At 40.4% G+C, this 27,475-nt stretch overlaps 1 protein-coding gene across 1 annotated transcript in view; it reads right to left on the bottom strand.

Annotated features, from left to right (window-relative positions):
- Window positions 1–5,059: 5,059 nt before the first annotated feature.
- LOC132392467 (protein mono-ADP-ribosyltransferase PARP14-like) overlaps window positions 5,060–27,475 on the bottom strand; it is a 67,779-nt gene continuing 45,363 nt past the window's right edge. The window contains exons 14-18 of the mRNA XM_059966353.1: window positions 23,600–23,806; window positions 19,599–20,225; window positions 14,509–14,654; window positions 7,360–7,537; window positions 5,060–6,761 (exon numbers count right to left, since the gene is read on the bottom strand). Of these exons, the coding sequence (XP_059822336.1) occupies window positions 6,475–6,761; window positions 7,360–7,537; window positions 14,509–14,654; window positions 19,599–20,225; window positions 23,600–23,806 (1,445 nt within the window). The 3' untranslated portion in view covers window positions 5,060–6,474. The remainder of the gene's footprint in view (window positions 6,762–7,359; window positions 7,538–14,508; window positions 14,655–19,598; window positions 20,226–23,599; window positions 23,807–27,475) is intronic.

Here is a 27,475-nt window from a genome sequence, read left to right as displayed (position 1 = left end):
CAAAGCTCAAATGTGTTCTCCCGTTCTCCAGAATCCAGATTTGACAAATAATTCCTTGTCCAAGGTGGATACCCCAGGAGTAGGCACTGGAGCAGTGCTGGCCCAAAGAGAACCTGGAGAAGAGCGACCAGTCCTTTACCTGAGCCAAAAGCTCCTCCCAAGGGAAACCAGGTATTCCACCATTGAAAAGGAGTGTCTGGCCATTGAGTGGGCCCTTGTCATTCTTCGGTACTACCTTCTTGGTGAGGGTTTGGCTGTTACACAGACCACAGAGCGTTGACATGGATACAGACAATGAGATACCTTAAAGCTAGAGTAACTTGGTGGTACCTGGAGCTCCAACCCCTCGAATTCTGTGTCCATCATTAAGCTGGGGAAGGAAAGGTTACTGCAAACTACCTCTCTTGGTTGCGGAACATTGTTGCCACCAGAGAGGAGGGTGGTAATGTGACAGAGGGCACCTGGTAAATGCACTCTGTATTTCTGTCATTCTGTTGCTACGCTGAGTGTGAGCACTTCAACATCTTCCCTGCTATATTCTCACATTTGGCCTAAACCAGGTTGATATATTTGGGTTGGCTTTATGTTGACTTTCCCACCATACACAGTGGAACCCTTCATTTCTTTAGTAATGGGGATCTGTAAATGTGTATATATTATATGTACACTGCATTTAAAGTAGATATTTCTACTTATTCTGTAATATGATTGTAACTACATTGTGCGGTACATCTTACCCCATTTCATGTGTAGTTTTAAGTTAACTTTGGATAACTAAAGTTGGTGTATTCTGGTGGCTAAAAGAGAGGGATGGAGGGAGGGAGAGATAGAGAGGAAGAGTTGTGGGGGGGGGGGAGGAGAGAGAGAGACATCGCACTGGCCAAATATAAGTATAGATTTTTTTTCTGGTAGTTAACTTTTTTGTAAATATTGGCAGTTTTTGCTGTTTTCACTAATTTTTGTAAGTTGCACGTCTGACGCACTGAAAATACACCTTTGCGCAAAAGTGCTAAGCAACTCCTGTCATCTTTTCTTGGGTCAGACATTGCACTTATCATAACCAGCACAACTCAAGGATGCACTGGGGGGCAGCCCACAAGTGCCACCAACATAGCATGCTCATCATTTTGACAGAACCACACATCAACAGTAAAACAAGTCCTGTTCTCCACACCCACACCAACCCCAGGACAAGCCATTTCTCAAACCTCAGCCCCAGAGGATTTGTGGTCATCGTGCCTTAAACTTCTCTGGTGAACTCGAAGATTCACAGACCTAGGGCTTCAGCCAGAAGACGAGGGGAGACCTGATAAAATTATGAGTCACAGACAGGGTAGACTGCCAGAACCTTTTCCCCAGGATGGACATATCAAATGTTGGAGGGCATAGATTGAAGGTGAAAGGGAGTAAATTTCTTAGAGACTGGCATGTACCTGGAATGTGCTACCATGGTTGATAGTGAAAGCAGATAGCGAGGCACATGAAAACACAGTGAATGAAGAGATATGGATCAAGCAGAAAGGATCACTTTAAATTGACATCATGCTCAGCACAAACATCATTGGGCAAAGGGCCTGTTCTGTTCTATGTTCTTCTTTGCAGCTAATACATGGATACTACAAGTGTGTTGAGCAGGAAAAGAGGGGTGGAGGAGTGAAGCGGCATTATCGTGTGGGTAGAAAAGACAGGCTTTCCAATGGACACTGTTGCAGTTGAGGGAGGTCCAATGTTTTTAATATCCAATTATCAAAACTCAAATAATTTATCTCAGTCTTCTGTGAGATTTTACACAATATAATGAATTTCCTAGTAAACCTAGGCAGTTTAAAGTGAGAAGTAAATGTAAAGAATTTGTACCCTGTTAGGGTGTATTATGGAGTTATGGAATATAGCAACTATTAATTTCAACAGCCACCAGTTCTCAGATTTGAATGTAGATTGTAGATTGAGTTTAAAATGCAGCTCAGAACAGTGGTGTTCTTGGAGCTGCAGACTGGGGTCGATTGTGAACCAATAAAAACACCCACAGACCTGACAGAAATGTCAACTGTACTTTATCCATAGATGCTGCCTGGCCTGCTGAGTTCCTCCAGCATTTTGTGTGTGTTACTCATTGATCTGAGATGTCTGCACGTGCATGAATACAGCTCTGAGATAATGGTGATTGGCCTTCATTTAGGGTGTCTGTGTTAGTGTGAAGATTGTGGTGTTTGAAAATTATATTTAACTCAAAGGAAGCATTGTAACTAGATAATTCTCCTGCTGTTACCTTTGATCTTTAACATATAAAATACCATGTAATATTGGATCAGGTAATCTCATCTTCCAAGAGTGTCTCCAGTTTAATATCTGCTTATTTTGCTGAATAAAGATTTCTATATAACCATCTTCAGTGTCTCTCATGACTGTTCAGTCACAACAGAGCCCATCTCCAGCAGCACACACAGCCTTATCCCAGCCCTTTCTGAACATACACTCCACTTCACCTTTAGACATCCACCTTATATTCAGGATTATTGAGTAAGACAGATGGCAAAGCATCACAATTTCTGATGAATTGCATGCCAGGTTATCAGTGTTTTGCTATAATTGTTCTTCACTGTACACCCAGAGCAGTACTTACCATCAATATACTGGTTGCTCCTGTTTTGTATCTGGACACTATAACCAGGATATTTGTTGGCATGCATATTGGTAATGTTGCAAGCAGGTCGGGTACAGGTAATTTCTCATTTCAAGCTAGAATTCAGCTTGTTGCTGATGGGACATTCACAAGTGAATATGTTAGTGCACCTAGGTAAGATGCCATTGGAAATTAATCTGCATCTTAATGCTTTGCAAGGCAAAACTACAATCAGAGGTGGAAATAGTGAAGAGACATTTGATTCAATGTGGCTTTGTGTTCAATTCATAAATACAAGAAAGTCTGCAGATGCTGGAAATCCAGAGCCACACACACAAAATGCTCAGCAGTTCAGGTAGCATCTAAGGAAATGAAAAAGCACTTGATGTTTCAGGCTGAGACCCTTCTTCAGGACTGGAAAGAGAGGGGGAAGACTTCAGAATAAAAAGGTGGGGGGAGGGGAAGGAGACAGTGTAAGGGCTGGTAAGTAAAGGAGGTGAAGCAAGATAGATAGAAGGTGACAGGTGAGTAGGAACGGTAAAGGGTTGCCATTGGAGAAAAGAGGAGAAGTGGACCCGGGGGATGACAGGCAGGCAAACAGAGGTAAGAAGGCAGAATGGGGAAGAGAAGCGGTGAAGGGGAGGGATTTTTTTCTTAACTCAGAAGGAGAATTCAATATTCATGCCATCAGGCTGGAGGCTGCACTGACAGAATTTAAAGAGTTGCTCCTCCACCCTGAGGGTGGCCTCATCTCAGCACAAATTTGAATTGCCTTTATTTCTAACATCCTTGACATCCATGAGGAGTAAAAATCTTTACATCTACCTCTAAGTGCGCAATAGGCATAGTGATTTATAATAAGTAGAATAGTAAATGTAACATTGAAATACACTCAAATCAGTGCGAGTTAATGAGTCTGGTGGAAGGAGCTGTCCCAGAGCCTGGTGTTGGGTTTTATGCTGCAGTACCGTTTCCCGGATGGTAGCAACTGGAATAGACGGTGGTTGGGGTGACTCGGGTCTCCAATGATCCTTTGGGCCCTTTTGTAAATGTCCTGAATTGTGAAGTTCACAACTACAGATGTGCCAGGCCATCAACTGACATGTTGGAATTGGAATTGGAATTAAAATGTTTAGCCATCAAGAAGTTGCTCTTTTGGTGAATGGAATGGAGGTGCTCGATGGGGCATTTCTCCACTTTATGACAGGTCTTGCCAATGTTGGACAGGCTACAATGGGAACACTGGACACAATTGCAATCAATTGCATACAGCACAAAATGTTTCTCCTAATCACACATTCCAATTAATTTTACTGCCTTCTATTATTTCCCAATTGTATATTCTGACTTGTGGGATGAATTTCACTGCTTCATAATGGAACCTTACTTATTCACACCTACTTAGATAATGATCAGGAGGATGTATTCATTTGATTGAAAGGTATATGACAGAGTACTTAGAGAGCACCAATAAACAATAAACAAGATTATCTGGGAAAGAGAATGATGAAGCAACAACTGATGGTGTCCAGGGAAAACAGGAAACAATTAGCTGTGGAAACAAATGACCAAGATCTATTTCTCTGTTCTGGCAGTTTAAGCTCATATTTTGGTAGAGACAGTGTCACCTCTTTAAACATCATTACCTTCATAATTGATAAATTCTTTGATAATAAATGTACTTTGATAATTCATCATATGTTACGTGTGCTATGTGTTCTTCTGTGCTTTACACCTTCATTCGGAGAAACATTGTCTTGATTCTACATACATTATATGGTTATATGTTATATACATGTACTGCATATAGTTAAATTTCAATAAACCTTAGTAATAAATTATTACTAATGTAATTCAGAACATTTCCCCAAATAAGCTAGAGAATTTACTACAGATGGCTGAGAAAAAAAAGAGAAGTACCCAAATCAATCCTTGCAGCCAAGAAGCATGAAGCCTTGGGCACTACTTTGAATAATTAAGACCAAAAATTTTTTGAAGCAAGTGGAACTTTTTTTTGCTCAGGATGAATCTGAAGCTTAACTGGGAAGCACAATTGTAATATTTAATAGGAATGATTATATTTGCACTGTTTCACTAAGTTTCTTGAAATTTATACACAGAAAGGCACGCACTCAAATAAATTGATTCAAGCATCCATCAAGAAGGATTAGTAACTGTTGTTTAAACAAAGTGCATGTAGTTATAAGAAAATCCAGAGTTCTTTATTTTCTGGGTTAAGATAATAAATCAAAAAAATTACAATTTAATGAATCATTTAAATATTTGAAACAAATAAATGAGATTTAGAGAATTTAGTATGATAAAAATTTCACCTTTTCATTTCTAGAATGCTATGGAAATGAACTGGTCAGTGGATAAATCTAAAAAAAAACATTGAAGATGGGCAGACTGAAGCAACGGTCACAATAGGCTTGGCAATTTCCAAGTGTGAATTTTTATCAAGGACGAGAACAGAAAAGGAGCACAGACTGAGATTCAACACCCTCCTCTTAAAGATGCAAGGTTCTTTTTTAAAAAAAAAGTTTCAGGTCAGCAGCAGCTCAATCTATAAGTCTAATGTGGTGATATAAGAATTCTGTGTAGATGCTGGAAATCTGGAGCAACTCAGAAAATGCAGTAGGCACTGCAGGTCAGGCAGCATCTACAGATTCAGGACTGGAAAGGAACAGGGGAGAAGCCAGAACAGAAGGGTGGAGGGAGGGGGTGGACAGGGAGCTAGCATGTAATAGGTAAATCCAGTAGAGATGCAGGAGATAGGCAGTAGGTGAAGGGAGTGGTTATAATAAGTTTCGAAGTGATAGGTGGAAGTGACAAAGGGCTGAAGATGGAAAGGCAGGTGGACCATAGAATAAAGGAAAGGAAGTGAGCAAAGAACTGAAGGGAGGAATGTGTATGTAATGGGAAATTGAAAAGCCAAGAGAAAAAGAAGCGGTAACGGGGCCAGTGGGAACGGGAAGACAAAAGGCTGAGACAGAAAGGAATGGTTACCAGGAGCTGGAGAAATTGATGTTCATGCCATCATTTGGAGATTACCAAGATGGAATATGAGGTGCTATTCCTCTAATTGATATCTGTCCTCACTTTGACAGTATCAGAGGTCATAGACCGACAGGCTGTTGTGAGATGTGGGATTGATTCTCTGAAGAACTCTTGCTGTTTAGTGGAAAATCCAGATCTGCCTTTGCTTCCTCTATCCTCAATAAGACACCTTTCCATGTACTTTTTTTAAATGAATCATAGCATGACAGTTGATAAATTTCAATTCAAATGATTCAATATGTCTTTAATAAAAAGCTTCAATCAGAAACAGTTGCTGTGAAACTGACAGATTACATGTAAAAGTGTATCTGGTTTAATATGTACGTATATGACTCCAGGCCCATCCAAGTGGTTGGCTCATTATTGTCTTCTCAGTTCTGCAGCAAGTAGGGATGGGAAATTCTTTCCATCAGTGAAAAAACTAGATCAACAGATTAGCATATGTGCTCTGAGCAATATACATGTTTGTCTAATTTAAGGTGTGCTTATCATTTACAACTTTTATTTCTAACATATATGTGCTTTCTCTCTATGCAGAGAGATCAGAAGAAGTTAGCATTAGGGATATTGCATTCATACCAAGCAATGTAGTCAACTATCCACTCACTGTACCTCTCAATAGTATCTAGAATTGAAAGTGTATCTCAGACAATAAACACTCAACCTTTTCATTAGTTGTTCAACGTTACGACCCCAAAATCAAAAGTTATGATTTCAACAGTGGAATTCAATGGAAGAATTACAGAAAAATTAAATTCCAATATGATGTTTTCATATCTGAAATAGTTTAGTTATTTGAAAGTAATTAAATATTCTGGGTAAGCTTGAATGTCACTGAAAATGATGAACATAGAAGGAATTGTTGTGTTATCCACAACGCTGTCATACAAGTCTGTTGGATTATTTGAACTTTTCGAAGGGGGTGCGACCATTCCACTCCGCCCTAGACAGTAGGTTCCAGTTAGTACTCGAGCGCGATACACGTACTTCATTCCATTTGTGTCAGGTTTTGCGTAAGTGTTGCTAGCAGAATAGTTTGCATTTATGGCAAAATAGGTGCCATTCCCAAGTGCTGCAGCTACAAAAGAAAGTTAAACATTGCTTAATTGAGCAATACTATTTCCACTTATCAAACAGAAAAACATGTTAAACATTTTAAGGAACAAATCAGAAACACTTGCTTCCAACATTCCAAGATTAAGTAATTGTAAAGACTTTTTAAAAATATAATTTGAAAAATGGAAACTGGAAGATTTGGAGCAGAGGGGCTGGTTTTCAATTTTCTGCGGTGATTAAGTGGTTTGTGCACATTGTGGACCTATGCTGAGTGGAAGCAATATCATACTATTTTAAAATCAGGGTGATGTGCGTCAGATGAAAAATATTTTGTATTTTACTTCTGCAATCTAGCTTACAAACCACTATTTTACAGCTTAAATAAATTATCTATAATTCAGCTAAAATTGTTTTAAAAGTTAATAACTAAAAGATAGCAAAATTTTGCTTATTAAAATAATACCAAATATTTCAAAACTATAGAATAATACATTTCTGGTTAAATATAAACATCAGAACATACTTTCTTTTCCTTTTGACTATTTATTGACCAATCCTCTCCATATTCCAATTTCCAGATTTGCAATTTGCCCCTTTGATTAAAATATTTCATTGCATACCATTCCTTCCAGCATAGCTCCGGTTGAATCCATGGCAATTGATTAACTTGAGTGAATCTGATGCTGTTCCATGGAATAAATTCCTCTCATTATTAGTTCCAGGTGGATTTTTGTTATCAATCTGTTGTTTTTTAATCATATAATTCTTCCAAAGACTTGGGTTTTGAAGTCTTTCAATCTGTTAACACAATTTCTTTGGTCAATTGTACTTATAGTTTCAACAAAAACAATCTCAAACAAACTTACCTTCTAATACATAGGATGCTGATCTTATCACATGAAATGCTGATTTCCAGTACCTGCTTTTCTTAGAAACTTTTCAAATTCTCTTAAGATACTTTCTACATAAATGATTGTAAGTATATATACTTTGCTTATCTGGTGGTTATTAGAATCTGTATTTAGTGCTTAGGATTTAAGGTTTGTGCTAGGATAGTCTGAATGCTTATTGATGTTGATATACGAGGATTAACCAAATACTGCATCTACACCAGGGTGAGGCAGTACCAGAGCTATGCTCCGTCCACACTCTTGTACGAGTCAGAGCGCGAGAGCAACCTTGCCATACCACATCATCGGCCTCTAGAAAGCCCGCTGTATTTTCTGGTCCCTAAATATCTCTGTTGGATCTCCATTTCCTTTCTGATCCTTTGGATTCTTTCAGGAGTCAGGAATGACGAGCATTCTTAATTATAAGATTTCAGTTTATTTTAGAGTACAATACATACAAATGCTAAACAAACTAAATAAAGAGCTGAGAATTGACGCTAAGATGTGTATTAATAAGGAGATAAAGGAATAAAGAAGAAGCCAAGGGGGCAAGATGGTGTCTCTGAAAAATCCATCTCTTTTAAAGAAAATTTGTTAGATAGGGAATAAACTAGTTAATAGGCTACATAATTAAAACAATTACATAATGTGGATAATGTGCTAATTCTTAGCCAATGAAAAATCAGAAAGGTGATAAACCGTTTAACTACTATACTGTTTTCTGCCAATAAGTGATGAACCACCGCATATTGTGAAAAGTACATGAGTTTGTTAAAAAGTATGAATCTTATAAAATGTTATTTAAAAAAGTGATTTCCAACATCTCCAACCATGCCGTACTCCTTCAGTGTCATCAAGAGGGACAGACACAATCATCATGAGGAAATGTTGGGTGTGTGATGAGAGGAGAGGTCAACTCCATCATCAAGACAGAACAGCGTTGGACCCCTGAATGGTGGTGGAAATGCAAGAGACCAAAGACAACTGGGCTCTGTACTTTAGAGGCAGAAATGAGGATCTGAACCACACCTGGATTGCTAGGAGGTGTACCATCGATTTGCACGTCGCTCAGGGTCTTGGACTATACATGCTTTTTCTTGTGCAACAATTTGCGTTTTCTTTTCTCTCACTATTCTGAATGTATGTTATGCACCTTGGCCCCAGAGGAATGCTCTCTCATTTTGACTGGATCCATGTATGGTTTGAATGATAATTAAACCTGATTTGGTTTGATAATGTAGAGGACTGTAGCTAGTACATGTCCAACTAAAATAAATGGTCACTATACTGTAACAAAGTATGGATACTACCAAATATTTCACTTCAATCAGACAAGAAAGCAACAGGCATTATATTGCTAATAATGAGTGAGGTCCTGATATGCACACATGCAGGGTAAGTATGAAACTAGAAGAAATTAGGCAGTGAAGGGCAATTGGGAAACAGTATGTCTTTGTCCATGTTAGCTCATATCTAAACATAATCTTAAAGTATTTTGAGGAAGTTACCAGGAAAATGGATGAAGGTGAGGCAGTGGATATTGTATGCATGAACTTTTTAAAGGTATTTAACAAGGTCCCACATGGGAAGTTGGTCAAAAAGGTTCAGTTGCTTGGTATTCAAGATGAGGTAGTATGTTGGATTAGACATTGGCTTTGTGGGAGAAGCCAGAGACAGGTAGAAGATGGTTACCTCTCTGACTGGAGGCCTGTGACTAGTGGAGTGCTGCAGGGATCAGTGCTGGGTCTATTGTTGTTTGTCATCTATATCAATGATCTGGATGATGGTGTGGTTAACTGGAGCAGCAAATTTGCTGATGACACCAAGATTGTGGGTGTAGTGGACAGTGAGGAAAACAATCATGGCTTGCAGAGGGATCTGGATCAGCTGAGAAAATGGGCTGAAAAATGGCAGATGGAATTAAGTGCAGACAAGTGTGAGGTGTTGGACTTCAGTAGGACCAATCAGGGTAGGTCTTATACAGTGAACAGTAGAACAAAGGAATCTGGAAATACAGGGCTATAATTCATTGAAAGTGCTGTCACAGGTAGGTAGGGTTGTCAAGAAAGCCTTTGGCACACTGGCCTTCATTTATCAATGTACTGAGTAGAGGAGATGAAAATGTTATGTTTAAGTTGTTTGTGATGTTTAAGATGTTTGTGACCATTAGTGAAGGGAACCTTGCATTTGGAGGGAAGGTTGAGTGATGGTTGTGTTTATTCCAGAGACCAGCTGATTGAGCTAAGCAAACCGATGCTAGTGCCCAGAGTGTGGTGTGAAATCGCACAGGAGCTTAGCAGGTTATGCCGAGGCTGCAGGGCTGGAGAGAAGATTTAAGGCTGAGGAGGAAATATAAACCTTCTATCCCCGTGGTCATCATGAGAAATGTGACGTCCTTGGGAAATAAGATGGTGGAACTTGGTCCACTGATTAAGACCCAGAAGGAATACTGGGAGTGCAGTGTTTTGTGCTTAACTGAGACCTGACTACACACACATTTTCCGGACCATTGTGCTACCACACCCAGCTTAAAGACTGTCTGAGTGGACAGAGACGTTACTCCGAGCAGTAAGAAGGCAAGAAGAAGGATTGCAGTGCTTGTGAATGAAAGTTGGTGTAATCGCAGACATGTTACTGTAAAGGAACTTTTATGTAGACTGGACATTGAACTCTCAGCCGTTGGGATACGACCATAGTACTTGCCTCGGGAATTCTCAACTATTGCTTTAGTTGTAGTTTACATTCAATCTTCGACTGACGTAAGTGTAGCGTGCGTTGCTATTCTTTCGACCGTTGCTGGAGTGCAGACTCAATATCCCAATGCTGTTGTGGCTGTTACTGGGGATTTTAATTATGTTTCTCTCATGGCAGTAATACCAATGTTTTATCAATATGTCAGCTGCCCTATATAAGACAGTAAAATACTGGACCTTCTGTATACGAATGTGAAGGTCACAGACAGTGCTGCCACCCTTCTCAAAACAGAATAACAGTGGACCTTCTGTATGTGAACATAAAGGACACAGACAGTGCCTCTGTCCTTCCCCCACTTGGCAGATCTGATCACAACCCGGTCCTGCTAACACCCAGGTACATGCCTCTTGTCCAGCGGCAGCCTGGGCCGACAAGGATTGTAAGGAGGTGGGCTCAGGATGTTAATGACACACTGCAGGAATGCTTTACGAGGACAGACTGGGATGTGTTATGTGAGCCACCCGGGGAGGATATCACCAAAATGACTGATTGTATCACAGACTATATCAGATTCTGTGAGAACACCATCGTGCCAGCCAGGACTGTACACTGTTTCCCCAGCACCAAGCCCTGGATCACCAGTGACCTGAAAGAACTTTTGAATATGATGAAGAAAGCCTTCGGGTCTGAATATAGACAAGTACTGAGGCAAGTACAGAGTGAACTGAGGGCAAGGCTGAGGGAATGCAAAGAATCCTACAAGAGGAAGCTGGAGTACAGGCTCCAACAGAATAGCATAAGGGACTTGTGGTCGGGCATGAAGCAGATCACTGGCTTCAAGGTTAAAGAAACAAAGATCGAGGGCTGCCTGGAATTGAATTGCCAATTGAATGGCCAATGAATTGAACTTGTTTTCCAACAGGTTCAGCATGGGACCTCCTGCTGTCCCCTCCCCCACTTGCCCAATCCACACACCCTCCCTGACAGCCTTCTCCCTCCACCCCTCCCTCCCCTCTAGTGAGTGCTGGTGTTCCAAACCCACCCCCCCACCCCCAACTTTGGAATCTCCTGCCTCCATGGGGGTGACTGACCTCCCCCACCTGACTGTGACTGCAGGTCAGGTTAAGAGACAGCTGGAGAGACTACATCAAGGCAAGGCTGCTGGACAGGATAGTATTAGTCCCAGGGTACTGAAGGCCTGTGCGAGCCAGCTATCTGGTATTTTGCAGCTTCTTTACAATCTGAATCTGAGTCAGGAAAAGATATGTTGCTATGGAAGACTTACTGCTTGGTTCCTGTACCCAAGAAGGTGAATTTATCTGGACTTACTGACTACAGACCAACTGCCCTCACGTCATGTAATGAAGGTACTGAAGAGGCTGGTCCTGACTGACCATAGAACGCAGATGAGATCTTCATTGGACCCTGTACAGTTTGCCTACTAACCTCATGTGGGAGTGGATAATCCCATCATCTACCTGTTGCAGAGAGCTCACTCCCACCTGGATGATGCTCGTAGCATTGTGAGAATCACTTTTTTGATTTCTCTAGTGCCTTCAGTACAATCCAGCCACTTCCTCTGAGCAAGAAGTGAAATTGCAAACGATGAGTGTAGAGAAACCCACAATCCCCTGGCTTACTGACTACCTGACAGATAGACCCCAGTTTGTACAGCGGGGTAGTTCTCTGTCTGAGATGGTGGTGAGTGGCTCTGGAGACTGTCCTGTCTCCGTTCCTGTTCACAATGCAAACCTCAGACTTGCAGTACAAATCTGAGTCTTGTCACTTGCAGAAGTTCTCTGATGACTCTGCAGTGGTTGGGTGTATCAGAGATGAGCAGGAGTCAGAGTACAGAGGACTGGTGGACAGGTTTGTGGAGTGGTGTGGGAGGAATCACCTGCTCCTGAACGTGGCCAAAACCAGGGAGATGGTGATTGATTTTAGGAGTTAGAGGTCTGTGATGAGTCCTGTATCTATTCTGGGAGAAGTTGTTGCGGTGGTGGAGGAGTACAAATACTTGGGTGTTCACCTTGACAATAGACTCGACTGGAAAACCAACACCAAGGTTGTTTACAAGAAGGGGATAAGCAGACTCTATTTTCTGAGGAAGCTGAGATCTTTCAATATGTGCAGAAGGATGTTGGACATCTTTCACCAGTCTGTTGTAGCCAGTGTAATCTTTTTTGCAGCTTTATGTTGGGGGAGCAGCATCAGTGCTGGTGATGCAAAAAGACTAAATAAACTCATCAAAATAGCTGGATCCATCCTTGACCACAACCCGGACTCTTCTGAGTTAGTGGTGGAGAGAATGTCACTTAACAAGCTGGTATCCATTATGGACAATCAGGCAGATTCTCTCCGTGACCTACAGAATAAGCAGCGGAGCACCCTTTCGAACAGACTCATTCAGTTCCACTGTCACAAGGATCGTTAGAGAAAATCTTTCCTACCAAATGAAGTACATACAACAGTCAATCTTTGTGTGACAGGAGAACACACATCATAGTACAATAGCCTCTGTTTTGTTATTTTGTTCATTATTATTGCACATTCGTAAATTGTGTATACAGGTGTCCCCTGTTTTTCGAATGTTCACTTTACGACAACTCACTGTTATGAATGACCTACATTAGTATCTGTTTTCGCTAACCAAAGAGGATTTTCACTTTTACGAAGACGCCCGCTTTATACGTGTGTTTGCTCTGAGAAAGACGACAATGACCATGAAACCTTGTGGAGGTAGTTGTTTGCGCATGTGTGTACGTGCCAATTTTTTTTTCTTCAGATCGACTTTGGTTTGCTGTCTCCCTAATTTTGATAAGTGAAACTACAGAGTACATACAATATTTTTACTTTATATAGGGTGTATATTTATCATATAATTCCTGCTTTTACTATATGTTAGTGTTATTTTAGTTTTTATGTGTTATTTGGTATGATTTGGTAGGTTATTTTTTGGGTCTGGGAATGCTCAAATATTTTTCCCATATAAATTAATGGTAATTGCTTCTTTGCTTTATGACATTTTGGTTTACAAATGATTTCATAGGAACGCTCTACCTTCGGATTGCGGGGGAAACCTGTATTATTATTCTGTACTTTATTGTTATTATATTTATTATTGCTGCATTTTAAAATGTTGCTACTGTAACAAAATAATTTTCCACTTGGTATCAATAAATTACTTATTATTAATATGCTATGCTGAAGTTGGTGAGGCCTGCAAAACTGTGTGCAGTTTTGGTCAAATACCTAACAGAAAGATGGAAGAAAGGTTGAAAGAGTACAGAGAAAATGTGCAAGGATGTTGCCAGGACCTAAGTTATAAGGAAAGATTGAATCGGTGTGGATTTTATTCCTTGGAATGCAGAAGATCGAGGTATACAAAATTATGAGGAGTATAGATAGGTTAAATGCCAGCAGACTTTTTCCACTGAGGTTGGGTGGAGCTACAATCAGAGGTCATAGGTTAAGGGTAAAAGGTGAACCGTTTAAGGGGAAAATGAGAGGAAACTTCTTCTCTCAGAGGGTTGTGAGAGTGTGGTATAAGTTGCCAGCACAAGTGGTCCATGTGAGCTCAATTTCACTGTTCAAGCAAAGTGTGGATAGGTGCATGGATGGTAGGGGTACGGTGGGCTGGTGGAAGGTCAATGGGAGTAGGCTGATTAAATTGTTTTGGGGAGTTGAAGGGCCTGTTTCTGTGCTGTGCCTTTCTATGACTCTATCGGGACAGGCACCACAAATCAAAGAAACCCAATGAAGCCCATAAATAAAGGATCATCAAACACCCATTCTGCAGGAAAAAAATTTGTGCAAACAAAAGTAATGAAATAATCCCTAGAACTGAAGTTCACTAAAGTGAGTCCACAGCCATGAAGCCAGTCACAGCCGACCTAGGAGCCCGTTAGTTTCAGGCCACAGCCTCAGCTCAGCAAAGATGAGTAAACATTGTGGAGTAGTGAGCTGAACACAAGCTCATCCCTCACCCTCCAGCCCCAACACACTGACCTTTTCAATCCGGTCTGGTGCTTAAATCAGGCAAACCTTGAGTTGTTTCTCATTCTCAGACCCAAGCCCTACCGCTTTGATACACTGAAAACATTAGTTATGTTTATCCAAATCTCTCCTTGTTAAGTTACAAAGTTATGAAGTACAAATTGGCTCATGATAATTCATTTGACATACCTTTACAATCTGAAATTGCACAGCAGTTGCTTTGAATGATTGTGCTACATCCTGATATTCTTTGGAATTCTGTTGCAGCTCCACAGATTTATTTTGTAAACTCTGCATGCCATCCCAATGTTTTGGTAGGCTATCAATTTGCATTCCTGTAGATATATCAAATAAATCATAATTATTTGTTCAAAGTTAATGTACTATCAACGTACATACGTTACTGTACAGTTGAGATTCATTTCCTTGCAGACTTACTTAATAAATCTGTAAAATAATAATCATAACACAATGAATGACTGTCCAACTAGAAGAGAAAATGCAAATACAAAAAAAAATGAAATAATAATAAATAAATACACAATAAATGTCGAGAACATGAGATGAAGAGTCCAATGTGATGAAAGTGAGTCCAATGGTTGTGGGAACATTTCAAGGAAGTTGCGAGAAGTTATCCTTTTTGGTTCAAGAGCCTGAGGTTCATTTTCTTGTAGGCATTTACAGGAATAGAATAAAATTTTATAAAAACTAACTGAAAAAGTGTGCAAAAAAAGATAAGTTGAGCAAATAAAAAATAATACAGAAAGCATGAGTTGTTTTAAAAGACAGTTTGTTGGTCATAGCATCAGTTCAGAGTAATGCTTAATGAAGTTATTCACAATGGTTCAGGAGCCTGATTGATGCAGGGTAATAAATGTTCCTGAACTGTGTGGTGTGGGATCTAAGGCTTCTGTATATCTATATTGGCCGAAGGTGGTAGTGAGGAGAGGTTGTTAGTCAAATGTAGGTTTTCGATGGTCTGTGATAAACATTGTAGACCAAAGGTAATTTCCACTTTTTTCTCTTTCCATTTGTGCGGCAACAGTACAATATATAATAAAAACTAAATTACTGGAAAAAGTGTAAGTTAAATAGGTAGTGCAAAAAGAGGAAAAAAAAGTAGTGAGGTTGTGTTCATGGGTTAAATGTCCATTCAGAAAGCAGATAGCAGAGAGGAAGCTGTTCCTGAATCATTGAGTGTGTGCCTTCAAGCTTCTGTACCTCATCCCTGATGGTCGCAGCAAGAAGAGGGCATGTCCTGGGTGATGGGGGTCCTTAATGATGGATGCTGCCTTTTTGAGTCATTTTTCCCTAAAGAACTCATCAGGTATAACAATCTGTACAAAATATTTCACAATTCAGGAACTGTCACTGGAATTCCCCGCATGAGTATTGCTAAATATGCCATAATTATGGTAGAATGTTGTATTCTACATCTGAAGTTAATTCCTTTGAAATACACAGAACAACATTTGGAGACAGAGGAAATATATTGACGTAACTGATGCATGATTTCTTGCACAAGATCCAGAACAGCTGGAAAGATGGCAGCTGGGATTTAATCCAGACAAATGTGTTGCATTTGGCAGGGCAAACCGATGAACGGTGAGAGGAATGAGGGCGGTAGAAAAAATGGATCTGGGAATATAGAAACTGCATCAAAGGTAGGTAGGGTTGGAAAGAGAGCTTTGGGCAAATTGGCCTTCATAAATCAGAGCACTAGACCATAAAACATCGGAGCAGAATTAGACCATCTGGGAAGTCGAGTCTGCTCCACCATTGAATCATGGCTGACCCTTTTTTCCCTGCTTAGCCCTACTCTCTGACTTCCTCCTCCTAACCTTTGATGCCATGGCCAGTCAAGAACCTACCAATCTCTGCCTTAAGTACATCCAATGATCTGGCCTCACAGCTGCCTGTGGGAATAAATGTCACAAATTCACCACCCTCTGCCTAAGGAATTTTCTCTGCATCTCTGTTTTAAATGGGCACTCCTCTATCCTGAGGCAGTGCCCTCTTATCCTGGACTCTGTCACCATGGGAAACATCCTTTCCACATCTACTATGTCTAGGTCTTTCAACATTTGAAAGTTTTCAATGACATCCCCTCTCACTCTTCTAAATACCAGTGAGTACAGGCCCAGAGCCATCAAACATTCCTCATATGATAATCCTTTTATTCCTGGAATAATTCATATGAACCTACTCTGAACCCTCTTCAATGCCAACACATCTTTTCTAAGATAAGGAGCCCAAAATTATTCACAATACTCAAGGAGAAGCCTCACCAGTATCATTTCCCCGCTCCTGTATTCTCGAACTCTTGAAATGAATGCTAATATTGCATTTGCCTTCCTCACCACTGACTTACCTTGCAATTTTACCTTCAGGGTTATCAGCAAAAAGACTCCCAAGTCCCGACGTATCTCTGGATTTTCTCTCCATTTAGAAAATAGTCTGTACATTTATTTCTTCTACCAAGGTACATAACAATAACAATTAACAATAACATTTCAAACATTGTATTTCATTTACCACTTTCTTGCCTATTCTTCGAATCCAAGTCCTTCTGCAGCCTTCCTGTTTCCTCAACTCTACCTGCCCTTCCACCAATCTTTGTATCATCTGCAAACTTGGCATTAAAGCCATCTATTCCATCACTTGACCATTGATATACAGCATAAAAAGAAGCGGTCCCAACATTGATTCCTATGGAACAGCACTAGCCACTGGCAGCCAACCAGAAAAAGATCCTTTTATTCCCAATCGCTTCCTCCTACCAATCAACCAATTCTACAACTATGCTAGTAACTTGTCAATAACAGTACAGGCTCTTAATTTGGTAAACAGCCTCATGTGTAGCACCTTGTCAAAAGCCTTCTGCAAGTCCAAATATCCAACATCTACCGCATCCCCTTTATCTATCCTACTTAAAATAATTCCTCAAACAATTCCAACAGGGTTTTCAGGCAGATTTTCCCTTATGGAAACAATGCTGACTTTGTCCTATCTTGTCCTGTGTCACCAAGTACTCCATAACTTCATCCATAACAAATGACTCCAACATCTTCCCAAACACTGAGATCAGGCTATCTGGTCTATAATTTCCCAAATGCTGCCTCTCTCCTTTCTTAAAAAACATTTTTCCAGTCCTCCGGAATCTTGTCGGAGTCCAGTGATTCTTGAAAGATCATTATGGATCCCTCCACAATCTCCACTGCAACCTCTTTTAGGACCCTAGGGTGCAGTTCATCTGGTCTGGGTGACTTGTGTACCCTTAAGGTCTTTCACAGCATGTTGAGCACCTTCTCCCTTCCCCCTCTGCTCACTTTCTTCCTTCGCACCCTTCAATACCTGGCACACTGCTTGTGTCTCCACAGTGAAGACTGATGCAAGATACTCATTTAGTTCATCTGCCATCTCCTTGGCCCCCGTTAATATTTCTTCAACTGATTTTTTTTAGCATTGAGTACAGAAGTTGGGATGTTATGTTGAAGTTGCACAAGACATTGGTGAGGCCAAATTTGGAGTACTGTGTGCAGTTTTGGTTACCTACCAACAGGAAAGATGCAAACAGGGTTGAAAGAATACAGAGAAGATATATGTTTCTGGGTATGGAGGAAAGATTAAATAGGTTAGGACTATGTATATTCCTTAGAACGTATAAGATTGAGAGGATATTTGAAAGAGGTCAACAAAATTATGAGAGGTATAAATAGGGTGAACGCAAGCAGGCTTTTTCTACTGAGGTTGTGCGGGACTATGACCAGAGGTCATAGGTTAAGGGTGAAAGGTGAAAAGTTTAAGGGGGACATGAGGAGAAACTTCTTCAGTCAGAGGGCTGTGACTGTGTGGAATGAGCTACCAGCACAAGTGGTGCGTGCAAGCTCAATTTTTCAATGATTAAGAGAAGTTTGGATAGGTACATGGATGGTAGGGGTTCATGTCAAGTTTGTCACCTGTGTGCCTTGTTGTATAACATAGGCCAGTGGTCCCCAAGCACTGGGCCACAAAGTATGTGCTACTGGGCCACGAGGAAATGATATGATTTGGCGGTATGAAGCTGCAGTGCAGCTGACTCATACTACTTCATACCACCAAATCATATTGTTTCCTCGTGGCCTGGTAGCACATACTTTGCAGCCTGATGGTTGGGGACCACTGACATAGGTGATCATGGTCTTTCCATAATCATAACTGTTCTTGGCATCTTGTTCCCTATAGAAGTGGTTTGCCATTGCCTTCCTTGGGGCAATGTCTTTACAAGATGAATGACCCCAGCTATTTTTAATGTTCTTCAGAGATTGCCTGGCATCCGTGGTTGCATCAGGGCTCTGCAACCATCCACCACCTGCTCACATGGGTTCACATGACCCTGATTGGGGGGAGGGGAGCTAAGCAGGTGCTACACCTTGCCTAAGGGTGACTTGCAGGGTGGTGGAGGGAAGGAGAGTCTTACACCTTCTTTGGTAGAGACATATCTCCTCCCTGTCACATGATGAGGAGGATAGATAGGGTAAATGCTGGCAGCCTTTTAACACAGGTTTGTTGAGGCTGGGATAGAGGTAATAGGTTAAGGGTGGAAGTTAAAATATTTAAGGGAAACCTCTTCACTCAAAGATAATGTGAGTGTGGAATAAGCTGCTGGTGGAAATGGTAGATGTAGATTTTATTGTAACAGTTAAGAACACAACATGAAATGCTGTCATAGGAAAGCAGATCCTCACCACCTACGCCATGCTCTTTTCGCACTATTGCCATCAGGTAGAAGGTACAAGAGCTCAGGATTCATACCACCAGGTTCAAGAACAATTACTACCCCTCAGCCATCAGGTTCTTGAACAAAAGGGGATAACTACACTCACTGGCCCATCCACTGAGATGCTCCTACAACCAATGATATCTCTTTAAGGTGATGTTATTTCATTATTTGTTGCTATTTATTTATATTTGCATCTGCAGTTTGTTATCTCTACATTCTGATTGATCTTTCATCGATTCTGTTATAGTTACTGTTCTACAGATTTGCTGAGTATGCCCGCAGGAATAAAAGAATCTCAGGGTGGTATGTGATGACATATGTATTCTGGTGATGAAAGTTACTTTGAACTTTGGATAAGTACATGGATGGGAGGAGTATGGATGGCTCTGGTCCAGGAATAGGTTGATGGGATTTGGCAGAGTAACAATTTGTCACAAATTGTCTCATTCTCAGCTGGGCATGTTATGACTCTATGAATGAAAAGAAGGGTACAAATTAAATACAATGAACAATTTACCTTCAGATTTTGAAATCCTTTTCAAATTCATCTCATGTCCATTGACCCTTGCAGTATTTTTGTTCAAATCCACAGCACATTGTTGGCCGCGAAATTTGAAAGTAAATTTAGCCTTTTGTTCAGTGAACGCCTTTTCCAGTATCAGGTTTGTAGTACTGTCAAATGCTGTGAATTGACTGCCATCTTCAAACTGCCATTCAACCAAATTTTTGACAAGTTCCTCATCTCTTTTTTCAGATTCTTCTTTTCTGGTGTTGTCAATCATTTCCTGAATTTTTGTAAAGGCATTCAGAACATCCTTTGTGATACCACAGATTTTTATCTGAGCTCCAGACTGGTTACGTTGTAGTTCCAAAGAGATTTGAAGACTTTTCTGAAGACGACGTAATTCTTCACATTCATTTTCAGAGAATTTAAATAAGAAATCATTAACAATAACTTCTTCACTCTGTTCTTTTGAAAGCTTATTTTTTATGAAGGATATAGTATTTTCAATAGTTTGTACATTGTTTCCACAAATCTCAAAATGAGCTGTCTCTATCCCATCTTTGAATTCGATATTTTCTTCAATGAAGGAGGCTGCATTTTCTTTCTTTGGTTCCCCAAAAAATGCTGATGTAATTGCATCTAATATTAGAAGGAAAAAAATTCACAAAATTACATAAAAGCATTGTATGCAGAGTCACAGAACTGAAACGGGATGCATGGTGTAACTTGCCACATCAACACACGTTCCACTTGATCCTCCTCTCTCTTTTTGTATTTAAATTTATAAACTTTGTCTACTACTCCCTTTCCTTAAATGTGCTGTTTGCTTCAACCATTTGGTAGCTATTTTCACTCTAGTCTCACCCTAACCATGGACTTTTTACTCTCCTCAAATCTGGTAGGCACTTCAGGAGCCTCCACTCCCGCACCAGCAGGCACAGGAAGAGCTTCCTCCCTGAGGCTGTGATCCAGCTGAACCTCACATCACAGCGCTAAGCAGTATTGCATTCATATTGTACTGCTTCAGTACGTTTATATTTGTATGCTGTAGCACTTACTTTTCATTTGCAGTTATTTTGTAAATAATACTGTTCTTTAATGTCTATCCATGGCCTCCTCTACTATCAAGATGAAGCCACACTCAGGTTGGAGGAACAACACCTTATATACCAGCTGGGTAGCCTCCAACCTGATGGCATGAACATTGACTTCTCTAACTTGCGTTAATGCCCCTCCTCCCCTTCTTACCCCATCCCTGACATATTTAATTGTTTTTTTTCCTCTCTCTGCCCATCACTCTGCCTGTTCTCTATCTCCCTCTGGTGCTCCCCCCCTTTCTTTCTTTCTCCCGAGGCCTCCCGTCCCATGATCCTTTCCCTTCTCCAGCTCTGTATTACTTTTGCCAATCACTTTTCCAGCTCTTAGCTTCATCCCACCCCCTCTGGTCTTCTCCTATCACTTCGCATTTCCCCCTCCCCCCACTACTTTCAAATCTCTTAGGATTTTTCTTTTCAGTTAGTCCTGACGAAGGGTCTTAGCCCGAAACGTCAACAGTGCTTCTCCTTATAGATGCTGCCTGGCCTGCTGTGTTCCACCAGCATTTTGTGAGAGTTGTTTCTATTCTTTTTCACTTCTGGTTAGATGGTAACTGCATTTCATTGGCTTTATATCTGTACTCAGCACAATGACAATAAACTTGAATCTAATCTAATCTAATCCTCACCAATATTTGCATGAAAATCATTGTAACATCTACACTCATCATGGACAAAATCCCTCCATGTTCACTCCATCAAAACACTGGTAATTTTAAAAAAGGAGTCTGTTAGTCTGCTATGGTCATCAACTGTATCCAGTGCTCCCGGTGTGGCCTCCTGTATATCAGTGAAATCTGACGTTGGTTGCCAGACAGCCTCGCTGAGCACCTACACTCCGTCTGCAAAAAAAGCACACTATTTCCCAGTGGTCACCCAATTTAATTCCACTTCCCATTCCCATATGTCAGTCTGTGGCCTTCTCTGCTGTTGCCATGAGGCCACACTCAGTTTGGAGGAGCAACGCCTTATATTCTGCCTGAGTAGCCTCCAACCTGATGGCATGAACATCGATTTCTAGTAATGCACCCTCCTCTTCACCATCTCCATGCCCCCCTTTCACCTCATCTCCTTACCTGCCCATCACTTCCCTATGGTGCTCCTCCCCCTTACCTTTCTTCCATAGCCTTCTGTCCTCTCCTTTCAGATTCCCCCATTCTCCAGCCCTTCAACTCTTTGAACGATTGACTTCCCAGTTCTTCACCCCTCCTCCCCTTCCTCCACCTTCTTACTCTGACTTCTCATCTTTTTTTCTCCAGCCCTGATGAAGGGTTTTGGCCTGAAACATCAAATGTAAACTCTAAGCAGTTATTATCGCAATACTGCTTTTAGGAAATGTCACAAGCCATCTTCTTGGCTTTGAAGAATTGCCCATTACACCCACTATTGCTTTCCCTCATGACACCAGAAAATGTTTATTTTCCTTAATCCCCAAATCTCCATTCCCTGACCTCGGGCACTAGGCATTGTTAGCAGCACCTTATCAAATGGTTCTAAAAATTTAGACAAAATATATCTACAATGTAACTATTGTTAGTGCCTTGTTTACCCTTTTAAGCAAGATTTTACTTTTGAACTCTACTTTGAGAATTCTTGTTTCTAAAGTTTTGTCCATTAACCTCTCTTAATGGGAATCCATTATTTTACCTACATTTAATATTGAACTGACTGGTCCACAATTCTCTATACCTTGAATACAGATAATACACTAGATTTCACTATGCTTTTGACAATGTCTTGCATATAGTACATCATTGACCTGAACTGAACGAAACTGAATATTCCTGGACTTCGATGGCTTTGTGGTTTGATGATTTACATTCTGTGCTTTTCACTAGTTTTTTTTTAACCATTTGAGTGATTTGTTTTTCTCCCCCCCACATCAGGGGTTTGATGTTTTTCTTTGAATGGGTTTACAGACAGTCCCTGAGTTACGAACATCCGACTTACAAACAACTCGTACTTACGAATGGAGGGAGGAGAACACCATCGTCATTTTTAAGTTGGATCACAATGCCGTCCAACATTTTAATTCGGATCACGACGCCATCCACCATTTTAAGTTGTTGCCATTAACACTGTGTTGAGTGTGTAACTTTGTATTTGGCTTAAATATTTCTTAGCAAGATTCACCCCGACACCCCCTCCCTCTTTTCCAGTCAGCATCGCCCCTATTTGTCCCATTTAACCCAGCTCAGTGTGGGTGGAATTTAGGACCCGGGGGAAGCAGAGGACCTGCCGCCCACAGCTGCTGCTGAATCTGCAGTTTTCTGTTCCCTTGACAGAAAACGATCGTGATTGAATATAAAGTGGAAATAATAAAGCATTTGGACAGAGGTGAAACACCATCAGTCATTGGAAAAGCGTTAGGCTACAGTCGGTCAACAATCGGAACAATTTTAAAGGATACAGGTAAAGGATAAAGCATGTCAAAGGCCCTGCCCGATGAAAGCTACAATTATTACTAAGCATTGCAGTTGTTTAATTATTGAAATACATACATTTCTTAAGTGTTTTATATGCATAGAAAGGTAAAATATATACTATATACAAAGAGAAACGTTTGACTAACTGATATTAAATTATACCAGTTGTACCTGTTCCGACTTATGTACAAACCCGACTTAAAGACGGACTCAGGAAGGAACTCGTTTGTAACCTGGGGATTGCCTGTACTTTTTTTCTGGCTGTCTGGGGGAAGACTAATCTCAGCGTTGAATACTGCATACATACTTTGATGACAAATGTACTCTGAATCTTGAATCTTTGAAGGTCTTTTGTATCTAAACATCCTTTTAAAATGCATGATGCAAACCTGTTTTATTTTCTTTGAGTTTTAGTTTATGTAATAAATCCTACTTTTCTATTACTCATTCCAATACAAAATAAATTCTTCCTTTTAAAATATCTGATACTTACTTGTAATCTTTTTCATTAGAGATTCATTAACTGGAATATTAGATCCTTTACGCATTTTCATCCTTTCGTGAAATTCACTTAACATTTGAGGTTGAAAAATTACGATGCGAATCTTCTGTAAAGAAGCTGGAGGTTTCTTCTGTATAAATTCCACAACTGAATCAATCATTGCATCAGCAACTTGGGAAGGGTTGACATTTCCTTGTCCTAGTGATTGGCATATAAACATTTTAAATTTACATGTGATTTAACTTTCTAGCCCCAATTAACATGAAGTGCCAGGCAGAAACACAGAAACTTAGGAGAACAGGCCATTTGTCCTTTCAACTTTGGAGAACCCATCTAGTGAGGTGTTGTGGGTGGAACTGAGGAATAAGAAGTGCCTGATCATGTTAATGGGGCTAAACTGGAAACCACCCAACAGTCCAGGGATTTAGAGGAACAAATTTGTAGGGAGACCTCAGGTTGTTATAGTAGGTGATTTTAACTTTCAACACATTGACTGGGACTCCCTTATTTTAAACAGACTAAATGGGAAAGAGTTTGTTAAATGTGTTCAAGAAAGTTTCCTTAATAAGTACGTAGAAATCTCACCAAGAAAGTTTGCGATACTTGATCTGCTATCAGGGAACGAGATAGGACAGAAGTTTGTGTAGGGGAGCACTTTGCGTCTAATGAAGACAATGGCATTAGTTTCAAAGTAAATATAGAAAAAGATAGGTCTGGTCCATGGGTTGAGATTTCTAAATTGGATAAAGGCCAATAATGATGGCATCATGAAGGATCTGCGAAGTGTGGATTGGGTCAGGCTGTTTTCAGGCAAAGGTGTACTTGGTAGGTGGGAGGCCTTCAAAAGTGGAATTTTGAGAGTACAAAACTTGTATGTGCCTGTCAGAATAAAAGGTAAAGATAACAGCTTCAGGAAACCTTGGTTTTCAAGAGATAATGAGACCATAATTAACAGAGGTATAGGCAGGTAATTTTTCTGTTCATCTGGTTATGGCAACCCGTTTCTTGGTTTCATGGTAAATCATTTGATTGGCAGCAAAGAATCTGACTCTAATTTTTTAAAATTCAAACCTTATCAGTTCATGGCCAACGAAATCAGCACATTTCATATTACATTCACACATACTAATTTGAAGCAGTTACTTTTTCTGCATTATTTTTCTTTTGTTTCTTTTATTTTCTATTTTAACCATTTTCTTATGTTATTAAATATTTCAAATGTAAGGATAAAAGATAATCAGTTAAGATTAAAAGTTCACTTCATACTTTATAATATTAATATCTTCAGCTGCCTTAATGACTAGCACTTAGGAACAATCACATAGAGAACTACAGCTCAGAAAGACTTTTCGGCCCATCTGGTCCATGTTGAATTAATCTGCCTAGTCCCATCTACCTGCCCCTGGACAAAAGCCCTTCACACCCCTCCCATCCATGTACATATCCAAACTTCTGTTAAATGTTTAAATCAAACTCAGAACCATCACTTCCACAGGCAGCTCATTGTGCACTCTCACCAACCTCAGTGAAAAGGATCCCGCCCTCCCCCCCCCCCCCCCCATGTTCCCCTTAAATATTTCACCTTTAACCCATGAGTTCTGGTTCTAGTCTCTCCCAACCTTAGTGCAAAACCCCATCTATACCCTTCATAATTTGTATACCTTTATCAAATCTCCTCTCAATCTTCTAGGTTCCAAGGAATAAAATCCTAATCTATTCAACCTTTCCCTAAAGCTCAGGTTCTCAATTCCCAGTAATGTCCTTGTAAATTTTCTGTTATCTTTCCTGGAGATAGGTGACCAAAACAGTACACAATACTCCAGGTGGGGTCTCACCAGGGCCCTGTACAGCTGCAGAAGGACCTCTTTACTCCTATACTCAATTCCTCTTGTTATAAAGGCCAGCATGCCATTAGTTTTCTTCACTGCCTGCTGTAACTGCATGCTTGCTTTCATTGACTGATGTACAAGAACACCTAGATCTCGTTGTACTTCCCCTTTTCCTAACTTGACTCCATTTAGATAGTAATCTGTCTTCCTGTTCTTGCCACCAAAGTGGATAACCTCAGATTTATCCACATTAAACTGCATCTGCCATACATTCGCCCACTCACCTAGCCTGTCCAAGTCACCCTGCATTCTCATAACATCCTCCTGACTTTTCACACTGCCACACAGCTTTGTGTCATCGGCAAATTTGCTAATGTTACTTTTAATCCCTTCATCTAAATCATTAATGTAGATTGTAAACAGCTGCGGTCCCAGCACCGAACCTTGCGGTACCCCAATGGTCACTGCCTGCCATTCCGAAAGGGGCCCGTTAATTCCTACTCTGTTTCCTGTTAGCCAGTCAATTTTCAATCCAAGTCAGTACTCTGCCCCCAATACCATGTGCCCTAATTTTGCACACTAATATCCTATGCGGGACCTTGTCAAAAGCCTTTTGAAAATCTAAATATACCAGATCCACTGGCTCTCCTCTATCCACTCTACTAGTTACATCTTCAAAAAATTCTGTAAGATTCGTCAGACATGATTTTCCTTTCACAAATCCATGCTGACTTTGTCCGATGATTTCACCTCTTTCCAAATGTGCTGTTATCACATCTTTGATAACCGACTCTAGCATTTTTCCCACCACTGATGTCAGACTCACCAGTCTATAATTCCCAGGTTTTTCTCTCCCTCCTTTTTTAAAAAGTGGGGTTACATTAGCCACTGTCCAATCCTCAGGAACTAATCCAGAATCTAAGGATTTGAAAAATTATCACTAATGCACCCACTATTTCTTGGGCTATTTCCTTAAGCACTCTGGGATGCAGACCATTTGGCCCTGGGGATTTAACTGCCTTTAATCCCTTCAATTTACCTAACTCCACTTCCCTACTAACATGTATTTCTCTCAGTTCCTCCATCTCACTAGACCCTCGGTCCCTTACTATTTCCGGAAGATTATTTATGTCCTCCTTAGTGAAGACAGAACCAAAGTAGTTATTTAATTGGTCTGCCATGTCTTTGTTCCCTATGATCAATTCACCTGATTCTGACTGTAAGGGACCTACATTTGTCTTGACCAATCTTTTTCTTTTCACATATCTATAAAAGCTTTTACAGTCAATTTTTATGTTCCCTGCCAGCTTTCTCTCATAATCTTTTTTCCCTTTCCTAATTAAGCCCTTTGTCCTCCTCTGCTGGTCTCTGAATTTCTGCCAGTCCTCAGGAGTGCTGCTTATTTTTTGCTAATTTACATGTTTCTTCTTTGGACTTGATACTATCCCTAATTTCCCTTGTCAGTCACGGGTGCACTACCTTCCCTGGTTTATTCTTTTGCCAATCTGGGATGAACAATTGTTGTAGTTCATCCATGCGATCTTTAAATGCCTGTCATTGCATATCTACTGTTAACCTTTTAAGTATTATTTGCCAGTCTATCTTAGCTAATTCACGTCTCATACCTTCAAAGTTACCCTTCTTTATGTTCAGAACCTTTGTTTCTGAATTAACTATGTCACTCTCCATCTTAATGAAGAATTCCACCATATTATAGTCACTCTTACCCAAGGGGCCTTGCACCACAAGATTGCTAATTAACCCCTCCTCATTGCTCAATACCCAATCTAGAATGGCCTGCTCTCTAGTTGGTTCCTCGACATGTTGGTTCAGAAAACCATCCCGCATACATTCCAAGAAATCCTCATCCTCAGCAGCCTTACCAATTTGGTTCACCCAATCTATATGTAGATTGAAGTCACCCATTATAACTACTGTTCCTTTATTGCACACATTTTTAATTTCCTGTTTAATGCCATCCCCAACCTCATTACTACTATTAGGTGGCCTGTACACAACTCCCACCAGCGTTTTCTAC

Source organism: Hypanus sabinus, chromosome 4 (genome assembly GCF_030144855.1).
Source record: "Hypanus sabinus isolate sHypSab1 chromosome 4, sHypSab1.hap1, whole genome shotgun sequence".
Lineage (NCBI taxonomy): Eukaryota > Metazoa > Chordata > Chondrichthyes > Myliobatiformes > Dasyatidae > Hypanus > Hypanus sabinus.
This window is presented reverse-complemented; position numbering and strand designations above follow the sequence as displayed.